This window comes from Anomaloglossus baeobatrachus, chromosome 2, assembly GCF_048569485.1.
Source record: "Anomaloglossus baeobatrachus isolate aAnoBae1 chromosome 2, aAnoBae1.hap1, whole genome shotgun sequence".
Taxonomy (NCBI): Eukaryota; Metazoa; Chordata; class Amphibia; order Anura; family Aromobatidae; genus Anomaloglossus; species Anomaloglossus baeobatrachus.
The window spans coordinates 85,105,766-85,122,257 of NC_134354.1; the positions used below are offsets into that span (position 1 = coordinate 85,105,766).

The window sequence follows — 16,492 nt, forward strand, 5'->3', positions numbered from 1 at the left end:
TATACATCATGCCTTTTAATATGTAATATTATAAAGTAGTATAGTATATTATAAAGTAGTGTTTTCATCGCGCCCTCTCCTTTGTATAACGGCAGTATGTTGCTTTGTGATCCTGTGTGCAGCGAGAGGCTCCTATACACAGGAGAGGAATAAGAACACACTGGCACTTTATGCACATAGGCCCCTCTACATGTCAACGTGTGTGTGCTCTCATCTGTATAAATCCATTCAGAAATTTGAGGAGAAAAATAATAAATAATAAAACTAAAATAATTTGTTTGCAAAATTGTGAACACCCTCTAATAATTGGGGTTGTGGTTGAGTTCAAAATTAGACAATCACATTTAAGCTCATGTTAATAGTAGTCAGTACACAGAAACCATGATTTAAAGTGATATTGATTAACCTCATATAAAAAATAGCTGTTTTAGTTGGATTTTCCTGACATTTTCTTAGCTACACTTTACAGCAAACTCCATGGTTTGTATACGGCTTTAACACAGAAAAGGGATCTTGTCACGATTCCTCTGTGCAGAGCACCTTACACACTAGAATATGCTCTGCTAAGCTTTCCTTGACTACTGAGCTGGTAGTGACACGATTCCTCTGTGCAGAGCATCTTGCACATTAGGAGATGCTCTACTGTATTTTTCTGAGCACTGAGTTGACAGGTTGATTGACAGCACAGGATTCCATGCAGGTTCTGGGAGATGCTGATTACTCAGGTGTACCATCTTCCTGGTAATTGCTCTTCTTCTTTACTGAGCATGCATTCCTAGAACCTTGCCAATCATACATTCTGGTTCTGAGTTGTGCTGTTAGCCTGTGTTTCTGCATGTGTTCTGATCTTTTTTTTCTTGACGTATAGACCTCAAAGAAAAAGCCCTGTTAAAAATTAACTTTTAATGAATAAGTTAAAGAGCCCAATACAGGACACACAAAAATTAGATTAAAATTTGAAGCACGGTACCATGATAGGTCAGGGGGCAGTAACAGTTAATAGAGATATTGTTAGTAATAAATCACATATATAATCACGTGCTAGGTAGAAAAGCTGCAAAAAGAAACAAAAAGTGACCAAATTATCACATAATTAATCACAGCTCTCAAAATGGGGGGAGGGATTACCCCTTCCAATTGCTAGGTACTTGTAGGAAAATGACCCTGATGAGCCCTAAAAGTCCCTACCTATCAAGGAGGGTATGACACCATAACTGTTTTGGGCGCCCCCATTCACCGTCGGGAAGCCCTAGACCAACCCTACAGTGACCCTGACCACACTAAAGCACCTACCACCATGGGTATTACAAATAAAAAGTACTTATCTGAATAGTCATGTTTCATTCCCATAGCGTCCCGACGTGTTTCTCCCCAGTTACCAATACACTAGGGTTCATCGGGGGACAAAGACGATACTCAGGCGTCCCAGATCCAAAGACTTCATGAAAGACAGCTGTGTGCCAAAATCTGGGGATGAGGATGACATTAACCCCTTAACGACCGCGGGCAGTAAAATTACGTCCTAACTGACATAATGTTACTGCCCGCGGTCCTCCGGCGGCAGCATGCCGCGATCGGCACACATCTCAGCTGATTTTCACAGCTGAGATGTGTGCCTGCTAGGCACGAGCAGAATCGTTATCTGCTCGTGCCGATTAACCCCTTATATGGCGCTGTCAATATGTGACAGCGCCATTATAAGCGCGGTCGCGGTAAAGTTTTACTTACTGCCCGATACCGGAAGTCACGTGACGTGATCACGTGACTTCCGATAGTTGTCATGGTAGCATAGGGTAATGTGATGACTCCTGTACTACTCCTGACTTGCTTTCACTTTCGCTGTGCCCGGGGCACAGCAAACGAGAAAGAGAGCGTATCTGCTGTTTACAGCCTTGTAGCTGTGATCAGCAGATACTGCAGAGTGATCGGAATGCTGATCGCAATAGCCCCCTAGGGAGACTAGTAAAATAAAATAAAAAAGTTAAAAAAAAAGTTTTAAAAAATTAAAAAAAACCAAAAAAACCTAAAAGTTCAAATCACCCCCCATTCGCCCCATTGATAATTAAAGGGTTAAAAAAATAAAAAATATACACACATTTGGTATCGCCGCGTTCAGAAACGCCCGATCTATCAAAATATAAAATCAATTAATCTGATCAGTATACGGCGTAGCGGCAAAAAAATTCCAAACGCCAAAACGACGTTTTTTTGTCGCCACAACTTTTGCGCAAAATGCAATAAGAGGCAATCAAAACGTAGCATCTGCGCAAAAATGGTACCGTTAAAAACGTCAGCTCGAGACGCAAAAAATAAGCCGTCACTGAGCCATAGACCCTGAAAAATGAGAACGCTACGGGTCACGGAATATGGCGTAAAACATGCGCCACTTTTTTTTAACCCCTTATATAAAAGTAAACCTATACATGTTTGGTGTCTACGAACTCGCACTGACCTGAGGCATCACACCCACACATCAGTTTTACCATATAGTGAACACAGTGAATAAAATATCTCAAAAACCATAGTGCTATCGCACTTTTTTTGCAATTTTTCTGCATTTGGAATTTTTTTACCGTTTTCCAGAACACTATATGGTAAAACTGATGGTTTAATTTAAAAGTACAGCTCGTTCCGCAAAAAATGAGCCCTCACATGACCATATTGACTGAAAAATAAAAAAGTTACGTCTGTCAGAAAAAGAATGGCGAAAAAAAAAAACGGAAAGCGAAAAATCGGCTGGTCTTGAAGGGGTTAAAAAGACAACAGCACTATGGTCTTGGAAAATCTGACCATAGGTATGCTCAAACAAGCGTATGACTCACACCCAGGGTGACCGCACACTCTTCGGAAAGGAGCGAGTCTGCTGCATAGAAATACACGCAGCCGACCAGCTTCTGTCAGGAGAGTGTGTGGCCATGCCGGATGATGTGATCCAATATTTGTGCGAGTCATACGCTTGTTTGCATGTACCCAAAGGCTCATTATTGAATTGAAAGGTCGCACACTATGTGGTGGTAATAAATCCACACTTTTTCAAATTTTCCAAGACCATAGTGCTGTTGTCTTTTTCATATCATCCTCATCCCCAGATTTTGGCACACAGCTGTATTTCATGGAGTCTCTGGATCTGGAACTCCTGAGCTGTTGTCTTTTTCATAGTTTTGGATTCCCTTCTTGGAGTTGATCCACTCTTATGGCAATGTGCACAGGGCATTCTGGTCGATACGAAATGAAGTGGAGTGCAGTCTCAATTATATGATTCTATTGCAGTATAAAGGTGTGCATATATATTATTTATGCACATTATTGTAGTTCTTTATTTTTCATTTCCACCCAAATAGTTTTTCGTTTATTTTTCTCCTGAATTGTACAGATTGTGGGTGACATTAAAGCCGAAAAAGTTCTGAAATTATTCATGTTGGTATGACTTTTTTTACATGACATGCCATTTTAACAGAGATATGTATAATTTTTTTTTATATCCACCTTAGCTGCCAGCCTGACATTCACCACACCCCAGAGGCGGCTTCTAATGATGACATTTATGGACCTTAGTGCCATCTGAGGACATTTTCACTTTCATTCACAATCTACAGATTTTATACAGACGCGCTCTGGACACATCACCCACATCTCATCTGCTTATTCTTACAGATTGGTTGACAATAATCTACCACAATCTTCCTGCGTCCAGTTGGCCTCTATAATAAGGAATAGCCGGTCTCTGAAGACGCTTGGCCTGGCTGTTAACCGTCTGTTTGGTCCTCATTTTAGTGATTTGATGGAAGCTCTGTCCAGTCCGGACTGCACTGTAGAAAATTTACAGTGAGTATAAGAGATGAGTACAGTGTTTAAGACATGTGGGACCACAAGTATTACATTAATTTTATGATTATTTTGAGCTCCGCACCATTGTTGTGTGTGGTAGACACTGTTCATTGCTCCTTGAGTCCCTTGATGTCTGTTTCATTTCCTCATGTCTCTTTGTCATGAAAGGGAGGTTACAAGAAAAGTCATCTACTACAATACAATTATTAATTTTCCACTATTGTGTATGAAGTGTGTAGTGGAAACCCCTTTTCTGGGGGAACTAATTTGGGGTGAGATACAAGGCATCTTCAGATCTGTCAATGTTGGTCCACTTAATAGCAATGCATTGGAGACAAAAACACACACAGCAAGTGTCTGTCAGCATATGGATATGTTTCCAATTGCGCAGAGCAGCGGAAGCGATATGCTAATGACTCTATGCGGCGAGCATCAGCTGAGGGTCATATGACTGTGATGTGATCTTGCGATCATATCACAGCTGTGGAGAAAACGGAGGGAGCACTTTCTCCCCATCACCTCTGCCTCCTGTCTCTGCATACATCACACTTCAGTTGGATGACATGCGAGTGCAGTGCAATGTTTCACACTCTCCCATAGACTTGTATGGGTGCGCGAGAGCCGAGAATTGCTGCCAAACGCAGCATGCTGCAATTCATTTCTCAGGCCGATATGGCATGAGAAATTGATCGCAGATGGACACTGCCCCATAGTTTTGCACTGGTGTGAATGCAATCCCATGTGTTATTGGAGTGCACTCGTCCATGCAAACCGCAAGTGGAACCGAGCCCTATCAGGCTTGTCAGAACTGAGTTCTGAGAAGAAGTATTTTTTAGGCCATGTGCCCACTCATCAGAAATTTTCTGCACAAAAAAGCAGGCCTAGTGCCCACAGGCACAGGCAAATGTATCATTAGTGCCGATGTGTCTTACATCAGAAATGTTACTCCAATTTCTCTTACTGCATAGCACCATATTCACATCTTATTCCTGTACATCCCTCATTGCTGCCATATGAAATACCTGTCTTAGTGAATCAGGACCTGAGTTTTTTTGAGACAAGCAGTTTTTTGGACAGAAGATCAGTATCATAAACACACACCTCAGTGAGCTGAACTGTGATATGAAAAGAAATAAATCTTCTCACTTAATGTACACAGTTTACTGAGGCTGAAGAAGATAAATCCTTTGTGCTCAGTTAGCAAAATATATATTTGTTCTCATATCACAGCCCTGATTCGGCATCTCACTGAGGTATGTGTATTGCTTTTCTGAGAGCTGAGACACAGATCTTGGGATGGGCTGCAGTTTACATTATGTGATGGAGGCCATTTTATCACATTAATAAGAGGTTTTCATAAGAGACACTTCATTACTAGCCCTAGTAAGGGTGTCACAACAGTGCTGTCACCTATACAAAAGTAAGTGGGCTACCAGTATTAACTTCCCATTGCTCCAAGGATGTAAGTTTTGTTCCTTATGAGGAAATAGGAATGTACAATAGCAAATAAATATATATGGGATGATATATCTTTCATAAAATAAAATTGACAAATTCAAAAATGTCATAAGCTAAAAAGTACAGATGGTTCAAATTCATCTGAAGGACTTTGTCCAGCGCCACATCAATCTATGGCCGCTGGGTAGGAGCTATAAGAACTGCTTCTTTCCTCCAGGCTTCTATAGTTTGTTTTTTTTTAATTTGGCAGTTTGGTGCTACTTCACAAGTACATTACGTTACTACTGTCATGCTAGCGGGTCTGGACCCACTGTGCCACAGGCCAGGCTTACCCTGGAGGAGCATAACTGTCTACTGGATCTTAACTAGAGCCTCTGATGGTGAGGATGCCCTGGGCTACCGGTAGACACACAGTAACACTCCAGGGCAGTTTCCTGTACTACGGAAGGCAGGAGAGAATGGGTACTGAAGGTTGGCAGGCTGGAGTCAGCAATGGAGACTGGCAGAAAGAGACCATCTCATCAAGTATGAAGTAAGTCATTGTATCAAATTGATGTAGTTTCAGCAACAAAATGCAACTCTGTAGGAAGAACCATAGGTGTCATATAGCTACTGCATTCCCAACATGTACCACACACCAGAGACGACTTCCAGTAATGACAATGATAGATTTTACTAAGAGGCGGGGAACGTATCTTTGCACATTCACAATCTACTGATTTTATACTAGCGTTCTCATCTTCTTATTGTTACAGATTGGATGGTAACCATTTAATAGGCTCTTCCTGCGCCCAGTTGGCTTCTGGAATACGCAGTAACCAGTCCCTGAAGATACTTAACCTGAGCAATAACAAACTGTCCGGTCCTCAGTTCAATGACTTTATAACAGCTCTGTCCAGTCCAACCTGCAAAATAGAGAAATTACAGTGAGTATAACAGATATGCACGTGGGGGTGTAGTGGGTGGGCCTACCCCCTACCAGTACCAGCATAGTTAACCCGGAATTGTAGATATTAAAAATGTTGATTTTGATTATTGTATGCTGTGTTAGGGCACCCCCTAGTGGCCGGGTGGGACGGCTGTTGCCACCGGGGAGGAGGAGTCGGCTGGATGTCTAGGGGAAGGTCTGTGTGTGTGTGGAGGAGAGTTGGATCCAGGACAGCAGTGTGTGAACATCGGTGGCAGAGTGTGTGAGCGGAACATCAGGGGACGCCGGAGCAACGGAGGGGAACGTAACCTCAAGGTCTGAATCCGCTGGTGTGGGTCCGGTGTGTGCTTGACCTAGGAGTGGGAGCCCGGAGAAGCGGAGTACCCAGGGCATATCCCCACCAGAGGGCGCGTTTGGGCAGGTTGTCCCCAGCTCCACAGAAAGTGCCGAATTCTGCTGACCGGATTGTATTGTGCGAATAAATGTCATCTTTTATTATAACCAGCTTTTGCCTGAAGACTGTTTGTGCACCATCCGGCGAAGGCACCGTCACACACTGCCCCATCAAGTCAGTTCCCGAGCTTGAAGAAGTGGTGAAGTCAGGGATCAGCCTCAGAACCATTGCCACGACTGCACAGCCCGAGGCGACCCCGGCTCATCACTTCATGTGGCGTAGTCGGCAGGATGCGACTCCCCTGCCGGGAACCCAAGAGGCTGGAGATCAGGTGGTGCCTGGGGCACAGGACCCCGACTGCGAGAGAAGATTTCCAGTCCCCTGGTGGGAAGAAAACATGGTGCCCGTAGCGTTGGACCGGGCACAAGATGGCGGCAAGAGGGCCGTTATCTGTGAAGATGAAGAAAAGGCGCGAAAGGTTGGCACCAAAAGAGGAGCCTGGGGCTGGCCGGTGCCGAAGAAAAAGCACAGAGTACTCCGCCCAAAGAGGGGAGGCGCCAGTCCCAGGGCACGCCGAAGAACATGTAGAGTGGGCGGTGTACTGAAGAGAAAGAAGTACCGCCGCGGAGGAGTCAAGATGATGCATGAGGCTGGGGGAGGAATCTGTTTAAGAGCGGGAAACAAAGGCCCGCCTTCTCTCTCCTCAGTCTCAGCTTTGACGCCGCCGCCATTGTTAGTGCAACAATTGGATACAAGGATGGAGACTTCCGGACAACCTGAAGAACTTGCCACCACCATGGCTCTGGTCAGCCTAGGCCGGGGCCGTCCCAAGTTTGCTGCCGCAAGCGACGCATCCTTAGTGGACCTTCCGACCGGGCCGGGAGGTTCCACGCGTCCCGAGAAGGTGACCTGGAAGACCACTTGGGATGCGAAGACCGGAGGTACGATTACGGAGGTACGGGCTACGTATGCCACCCAGCCACCAGTGAGAGACCGGATTCCGGGGGTTACGTATTCCCCTTGGGAGACACCACAGCCTGGCGCCACCGCCGCCACACCCTCTGTCCCATTTGGGGAGCCGGCCGAAGTGCTTGCCGAGCGGCTGGAGGAAGACCACCTGGGCTTCGTTTGGGATCCGGTGATCGTCCCGTCCTCCGTACCGCACCCCAGAGCTCCGTCCCCGGTTTCCGACCCTGTCCGAGAACGGCTACTTACAGAGACCGTTGTTCGGGAGATAATGTCCGGTCCCAGCGCTGAGGAGCTGGCTCAGCAATTCACCACTGGGATAGTGGTGAAATTTAACCAGCAGGAGGGATATGGGTTCATCCGGGAAGCCCACACCGGGGACGACTACTTCTACAACCGGGTCCACTTGGATGTAGAAGGACTGCCCAAACGTCTCCACACGCTCTATCCGGGGGAGAGGGTGCAATTCTTGCCCGAGGCGGGATGTCGCGGCCTGTTCGCGGTGGGGGTCACACGGATGCCGACCGCCCGGGAAGCAGCCCAGTGGCAACAAGAGCTGGAGTGGGAGGAGCAACAGGAACGGCGCCGGAGCCACCCAAAACCGGTACCGACCGCGGCCTCCCATTCCAGGCGCACCTTGGCAGCTGCACCGGAAGTACCATCTGGCCCGATCGCTGACCCGGAGAGGGTTACCCCGGTGGTAGCGGTGAATCAGAGTGTGACCAGCAGGCCGGTCATAGTCCTGGATGTACCACAACCCACGCCGCAACCACCCCGGGGAGCGACGCCATCTAAAGACCGGGAGCGCTGCTGAGCCTCCGGGCGCCATCTAAAGACCGGGAGCGCTGCTGAGCCTCCGGGCGCCATCTAAAGACCGGGAGCGCTGCTGAGCCTCCGGGCGCCATCTAAGACCGGGAGCGCTGTTGAGCCTCCGGGCGCCACCTAGAGACCGGGAGCGCCGCTGAGCTGCCGCGCCCTGGACTGGCGTCTCTTTTGTGGACGGGCCGCAGGTGATGGACTGGACTGGAGTTTGTCACCATGATGTTTATGTTTTTACAGTTAAATGTTTAGACAGAGCCTTGCCGGGAGGCTCGGATTTTAAGAGGGGAGGCATGTAGTGGGTGGGCCTACCCCCTACCAGTACCAGCATAGTTAACCCGGAATTGTAGATATTAAAAATGTTGATTTTGATTATTGTATGCTGTGTTAGGGCACCCCCTAGTGGCCGGGTGGGACGGCTGTTGCCACCGGGGAGGAGGAGTCGGCTGGATGTCTAGGGGAAGGTCTGTGTGTGTGTGGAGGAGAGTTGGATCCGGGACAGCAGTGTGTGAACATCGGTGGCAGAGTGTGTGAGCGTAACGTCAGGGGACGCCGGAGCAACGGAGGGGAACGTAACCTCAAGGTCTGAATCCGCTGGTGTGGGTCCGGTGTGTGCGTGACCTAGGAGTGGGAGCCCGGAGAAGCGGAGTACTCAGGGCATATCCCCACCAGAGGGCGCGTTTGGGCAGGTTGTCCCCAGCTCCACAGAAAGTGCCGAATTCTGCTGACCGGATTGTATTGTGCGAATAAATGTCATCTTTTATTATAACCAGCTTTTGCCTGAAGACTGTTTGTGCACCATCCGGCGAAGGCGCCGTCACACACTGCCCCATCAAGTCAGTTCCCGAGCTTGAAGAAGTGGTGAAGTCAGGGATCAGCCTCAGAACCATTGCCACGACTGCACAGCCCGAGGCGACCCCGGCTCATCACTTCAGGGGGATAAGCTGTAAATGCATTTTATTATTATTTGATGCTCACACCATTGTTATGTCTATGGGAGAAACTGCTGACTATACCTTGATATGTGACGTCTTCTAAAGTCTGACTGTCTCATATCCTCATATTACATTTCCTACTTCATATCATGAAAAAGAACTTCTGGGAAAGTGTCCACTATTATTATTACTGTTCCAATATTGTAGAAAAAACAAAAAAGCTAGCACTAAATGTGCCCTACAGCACTAAAAATTGCAACTGTACTTATTATAAATATGAGATTTTTGGCAAAAAAATTGCAATTTCTTGAGACACCCCGCCACTTCACGGCAAATCTCTTAGCAGCACTCACCTGGTCTATTTCAATCCCGTACCCATGACTGAGTCATGGCTGTGGGCGGGACAGCTCCAAGCAAATGCTGCATGAAGTAAATAGCCTGTGGACAGGGCCTGATGACTGAATGTGAACAGTCACCAATCGCCAAAATCTAGACAGCTGGAATACATCCCAAATTGGGGTGCATAGCAAGGTGGGGGTCAGCCACCGACCAATTCAATGAAGAAAAAACAAAAAAGCTAGCACTAAATGTGCACTACAGCACTAAAAATTCCAACTGTACTTATTATAAATGTGAGATTTTTGGCAAAAACTTGCAATTTCTTGAGCTACCCCGCCACTTCACGGCAAATCTCTGTTGGGGGAGTCCTAACACTAAAATATTTTTATAAAATGTGCCAAACGGCCTCACATATGAAATAGTAGAACTGCTCTTAGCAGCACTCACCTGGTCTATTTCAATCCCGTACCCATGACAGAAAGGGAGTATGAGAGCAAGGTCAAGGACCTTAGATAAAAAAACCCACTCTGGTGGTAAAAGCCAAAAAACCTGAAGAGGTGCTTTCAGAAGTGTTAAGAAGTATTTCACCCTGATATTAGCATGTTTTACCATACAATTGGTGGTCCTATATTTATTTCTATGTATCTACATAGTGGACCCCAAGAATGATTTTCTCTGGTGGGTCCAGGGTACTCCAGTCCGACGCTGCCAATCATGATATCAGTAAAAGCGTCACAGCCCCATATCCAAATATGTAAAACATTACGGGTCTAGAAAAATGGCAACACAAGCTTATTTTTTCACAAATTCCCCAACTTTTTTCCCTACTTAAAATAAAATACATGTTTGGTATCTGCGTAATCATACTGACGTGGAGAATACTGCCAGGTCAGTTTTATCATATAGTGGACAAAGTATATAACCTCCCCCCAAAAGGTCTTCCAACACCTTATCCGTGCCCGAGGACTGTGGAAGAATGGTGGGAGCCGCTACCCGGTGGGGAGGGTTCGAGTCCCAAGACAGACAACAATTACTCTACCTCCAAATCGTGAGACAGTCCTCACCTTGCCAGTCGGGGCCCACCGTACACTCGAGGGGATGGAGGTGTTGGTGGAGCCTTACCGTGGTGAAGAGAACGGAGACGAACCGTTGGTGGCTCGCACTTTAGCAACAGTAAGAAATGGAAGGGTCCATTTCCGTTGCGTGAACACCGGTGAACAGGCCTACACCTTGACCTCGGGAGTTGTTCTGGCCCATGTCTACCTGGCGCCTGAAGAGGTGGCGGCCGCAGAATCAATTGAATTGCAGCCCATGGCAGGGGAAGCCTGGACTTGGGCTCTTTCTATGGAAAGAAAAGAGAAACCCACTGATCAATGGAACAGTCGCGTCATCTTAGGGCAGATGGGAGTGGACCTGAGCCCCTTCGATTCGGAGCAAGCCCAAGCCATAGAGGACTTTATTTGGGAGAATCAAGCCACGTTCTCCCGTCACGCAGAAGATTTCGGCTGTACTGACAAGATTCAGCACGAAATACCCACAGGAGATGCCCCACCGATCAGGGAAAGGTACAGACAAATACCCCCAAAGTACTACCAAGAGGTAAAAGAGCTTTTGGCGCAGATGCTGAAGAACGGGGTGGTAAGAGAAAGTCAGAGTCCATGGGCTGCCCCAATCGTGCTGGTCAAGAAAAAGGATGGGTCTACCCGCTTCTGTGTTGACTACCGCAAGCTTAATGGATGCACGGTTCGTTATTCCTACCCTCTGCCCCGGATAGAGGAGTCCCTGTCGGCGTTGGGAAAGGCACGTTACTTCTCCTCCCTCGATCTGGCCAGCGGATATTGGCAGGTCCCTGTGGCAGAGAAAGACAAGGCCAAGACCGCATTTATTGTACCCATGGGACTCTTCGAGTTCAATCGCATGCCGTTTGGACTAAATAATGCCCCAGGAACTTTTCAGCGCCTCATGGAAAGTTGCCTTGGAGACATGAACTTCGAGGCCACATTGATTTACCTGGACGACATAGTAGTGTATTCTGCAACCTTTGAGAAACATCTAGAAAACCTGGGCCAAGTGTTTCAGCGGTTACGGGCCCATGGGCTTAAACTAAAACCAAAAAAATGTCGGATCTTTCAGGAAGAGATTGAATATCTCGGACACAAGGTGTCGGAAGCCGGCGTACAGCCCTCCGATGGGAAAGTGAGAGCAGTGCTACAATGGCCCACACCCAGCACAGTGCGGGAGGTTCGAGCTTTCCTGGGGCTAGCCGGTTATTACCGTCGCTTTATCAAAGATTTCGCGAAGGAGGCAGAACCTTTGCACGAATTGCTTCGAGGCACTACGAAAGGACCAAAAGCACAGAAAATTTGCTGGGGACCAAGACAAGCAGAAGCCTTACACCGATTGAAAGAGGCCTTGGTTAGCGCCCCTGTGCTTGCCTATGCAGACTATAACCTCCCCTTTCGGTTGTATACAGACGCGAGCCTCTACGGCCTGGGTGCAGTACTGGCCCAGGTACAGAATGGTACTGAACGGGTGATTGCATATGGAAGTCGGACGTTGCGAGAAGCCGAGCGCAACCCCGAGAATTACAGTTCCTTTCGGTTGGAGTTACTGGCACTAGTATGGGCAATAACCGAAAGGTTCTCGGAATATCTCACGGGAGCTCAAATTGAAGTCTATACGGATAATAACCCCCTGGCTCACATCTCCACCGCCAAACTGGGAGCAATGGAACAGAGGTGGCTGGCACGACTCTCCAGATACAATTATCATGTGCAGTACCGCTCTAAGCATGAAAATCAGAATGCGGATGCCCTTTCTCGTGTTACCACCGAAGCCCCAGTGGGGGAGAGAGATGAACAGTTGGAGGAAGACGAAATTCCGGACTTTAGTAAATTCACCGCTCAAGTGGTAGAGGCTCGTATGCTGGAAATTACGTCGGGCACGACATCACGCCTGCTTGGACAAACCAGAGAGGAATGGGTGAAAATCCAGTCATCTGACCCAGAACTGCTTCAAGTGAAAGAGTGGGTGATCCAGCAGCGCAAGCCTAGAAAGGAAATACGGGCCACGCTGTCGCACGTGGCCCTCCAGATTCTTAGCCAGTGGGATAAGCTGTCGGTGCAAGAAGGGATGCTGTATCGGAAGGTGCACCTAGCTACAGAGTTGGAAGTACGGTGGCAAGTAGTGATACCCCAGAAGATGGCAGTACCATTGGCCCGAGAGGCGCATGAGAAGGGAGCCCATTTCGGACCGGACAAGACTTACCAGTGGTTGCAAAGAATAGTATACTGTCCTCAGATGCTTCGGGCAGTAGAGAAGGCCTGTAAACTGTGCCGTTCCTGCGAGTTAAGTAAGGCTCCTCCACAGCAAGCACCAGTACAGACTATTGTAACCAAAGAGCCGTTGGAAGTACTCATGATCGATTATCTCAAGATTGGCCACTCCCACTCGGGCTATCAGTTCTGCCTTGTGATGACAGATCACTTCTCCAAATTTGCGGTGGTGACGCCCACCAAAGATCAGACGGCTGAATCAGCTGCTCGAGCCATCAGTGATGACTTTATCCGGGTGTACGGCTGCCCCAAAAGAATACATTGCTTTCAGGGCAGTGTCATGAGAGAGCTGCAAAGGATTTACGGAATGCAGAAGTCAAGGACTACGCCTTATCATCCACAGGGCAACAGAGCCTGCGAGAGATTTAACCGGACCCTCCTACAAATGCTATGCACGTTGGAGGATGATCGTAAGAATCACTGGCCCGGCTATCTCGCAGAACTCGTGTGGGCGTACAATAATCGTGTCCACTCCACCACTGGGTACATCCCATACGTGCTACTGTTTGGAAGAGCCGGAAGAGGCATTGAAGAGCTGAACCTAGCTCCCCCCGAGATCAGTGAAGGTCAGAGCGTAGGTTCCTGGGTTGATTGTCACCGTCGACGGCTGGAGACTATCCATCGAATTGTCACCAAGCGGTTGCAAGAAAAGACACACCCACAGCGGAAACCTGTGTGTGAAACCCCGTTCTTACCAGGAGACAGAGTACTAGTTGCACAGAAACACCCGAGACACAAGTTGAGCGAGCTCTGGAAAACAGAGCCGTACATTGTGATCAGGAAAATCTCGCCCCATGGATCAGTATACGAAGTGAGAGGCGAGCAAAGAGGCGGCACCCTCATCCTGCATCGTAATATGCTGAGGCCCTGCTATTCAGAAGACAGGACCAGACAAAGTACCTCGGAGACGGTGCCCGTGCCTGTTCCTGTTACCTTCGAATAGGACTCTGACGATGAAGAATGGTGGTGGGCCCCGACAAACCCAGCAGACTGGGAGAGATCCACACCCCCATCCGTTCAAGACACAGGTGCCACCCCTACAGAGCAGGAGTCACTAATCTCCAGAGATGGGGACGGGAATACTGTACTCCCTGATACGGCGCCGACGTCTGGCGAGTTAGCTGTGGTGCCACGTCGGACTGAGCGGGCTAATGCTGGTATTCCCCCTGATCGGTACTTGGCAGATGAATTTGTGTGTTCTGTCACTGAATCCTGTTTTACGACATTGGCTCCCAAGCAACAGGTTGTGAAGCAGGGCAGGAGTTGCCACCGTGTGCCCCTTTGCAGAGTGCCTCAGGAGTGTATCGGCCGGGACGGCCGAGGTTAAAGAGGAGGGGAAATGTAAGACCTGTTAACATTTATATATATATATATATATATATATATATATATATATATATATATATATAGGTTAAAAGACTGTTTGGTGGACTTCCTTGTGTTATGCTGCCACCTGCTGTCAAAACAGAGAACAGCGGGCAAAAGTCCTGCTGCTCAAGTGACTTGATTGAGTCTGGAACAGGAGGAGGAGGAGTCTACATGTGGCTGTTTTGCAGAGAGGAGTGTGCTGGAGTGGGCTGTAAGATAGAAGGCCTCAGTCTGCCCTGTTTTTCCGAGGTCCAAGTACCTTAGAGTGTTGCGTGGTGTCCCCCCCAAGACACAGATCCAAAGAGGCTGGATGTGGAGCGAGGAGCCAGACAGCACGTGCAAATTACAAAATTACAGATCCAAAGAGGCTGGATGTGGAGCGAGGAGCCAGGCAGCACGTGCAAGTTACAGACCCGGGACAAAGACTGAACTTTAGAGGTGTCTGCCAGCGGAATACGGGCCCCAACGATGACGAGGTACCCCACGCTGAAACCTGCAGTTAAGTGTGCACACTACTTTTAGTTAGGGACAGATAGGAAAAGACTCTGCACTGTGTTATACGAGTAAGGTAACAAGGACTCTGCGTTTTTTTGTTTAATAAGGATTTCTGTGTTTTGCTTTTGGGAGTACAATCTGAGGCTTCCTACCCTTGACAAGCTATTCAAAGTAGTTGTATGTATATTGCATTATCTCTACTGCTGTGCACCTTTCCGGCTTTTCTCCCCTTCCCACACTTTTCCTCTACCTGTGTTGTGCAATACATTATTAAATTTGCATTCATTAACCCCCGTGGTTCCGTGCAGTCCTTGCGTATCCCGTTACCTGCAGGTTATTACATGTGCACGCTGCACAGGTACTCTGAGAGTGCTCCTAGGGTGTGTGCGTGCAGTACAGCCCTTCTCTTAAAGGGTAATTGCGCCATTTCCTGGAAGTGCCTATCGCTGAAAGGCACTGGGTACTTAAAGCACTCTCCCACTAGGGGAGGACCCTGAGTAATGTGATTAGTTAGTTTATTCCCTAGCCAGCTGGTTATCAGGTCAACAGTCTGTTCTCGAGTCAGTGTTTAATCCTGTACTCCTGCTCTGCTGATACGCTGGCATCTGCCCATCCTGGCCGTGCGAACAGCTTCAGCCATCTCGGTGGTTCCTGTCTATACGAGTGTCTGTACCTGTCCATCCTGGCTGTGTTATCTGCCTCAGCCATCTTGTTGGACCCTGTTTATACTAGTGACTGTTTCTGTCCGCCCTGGCCATGCTATATACCTCCCGGTAGTCCCTGTCTTCACTAGAGACTCTGCCTGTCTGCACCTGTGTCCGTCCTTGCCCTGGCATCTGTCTTGCGGTTGGCGCTTAGTCAAGCCCTTCCCACTAAAGGGTAAGCCCATGTCCACACTGTGGTCTAGTGGGTCCACTCCTGCTCGCCGCTTTACCATATCCAGCGGAGAGTGTTACAATATGAGGGCTTCTTTTTTGTGGGACAAGTTGAACATTTTATCATGGGATACACTGGAAAGTGGGAAAATATTCCAATTGCATTGAAATTGCAAAAAAGTGCAATTCCATTATTTTTTTGGGGGGGCGGTGGGGGGAGGTTATATACTTTGTCCACTATATGATAAAACTGACCTGGCAGTATTCTCCACGTCAGTATGATTATGCAGATACCAAACATGTATTTTATTTTAAGTAGGGAAAAAAGTTGGGGAATTTGTGAAAAAATAAGCTTGTGTTGCCATTTTTCTAGACCCGTAATGTTTTACATATTTGGATATGGGGCTGTGACGCTTTTACTGATATCATGATTGGCAGCGTCGGACTGGAGTACCCTGGACCCACCAGAGAAAATCATTCTTGGGGTCCACTATGTAGATACATAGAAATAAATATAGGACCAGTAATTGTATGGTAAAACATGCTAATATCAGGGTGAAATACTTCTTAACACTTCTGAAAGCACCTCTTCAGGTTTTTTGGCTTTTACCACCAGAGTGGTTTTTTTTTATCTAAGGTCCTTGACCTTGCTCTTATACTCCCTTTCTGGCAACTTCACCGTCAGGTGCCGACAAGCTTGCCGGTTTCTGGCAGTTTGTGACCTTCAAGTTGCACCAGTGTTTCATGGAGCC

At 47.7% G+C, this 16,492-nt stretch overlaps 1 protein-coding gene across 1 annotated transcript in view; it reads left to right on the forward strand.

The window, feature by feature from the left end:
- LOC142290976 (NACHT, LRR and PYD domains-containing protein 3-like) overlaps nt 1-16,492 on the forward strand; it is a 59,482-nt gene that overhangs the window by 27,601 nt on the left and 15,389 nt on the right. The window contains exons 6-7 of the mRNA XM_075335133.1: nt 3,655-3,825; nt 6,042-6,212. Of these exons, the coding sequence (XP_075191248.1) occupies nt 3,655-3,825; nt 6,042-6,212 (342 nt within the window). The remainder of the gene's footprint in view (nt 1-3,654; nt 3,826-6,041; nt 6,213-16,492) is intronic.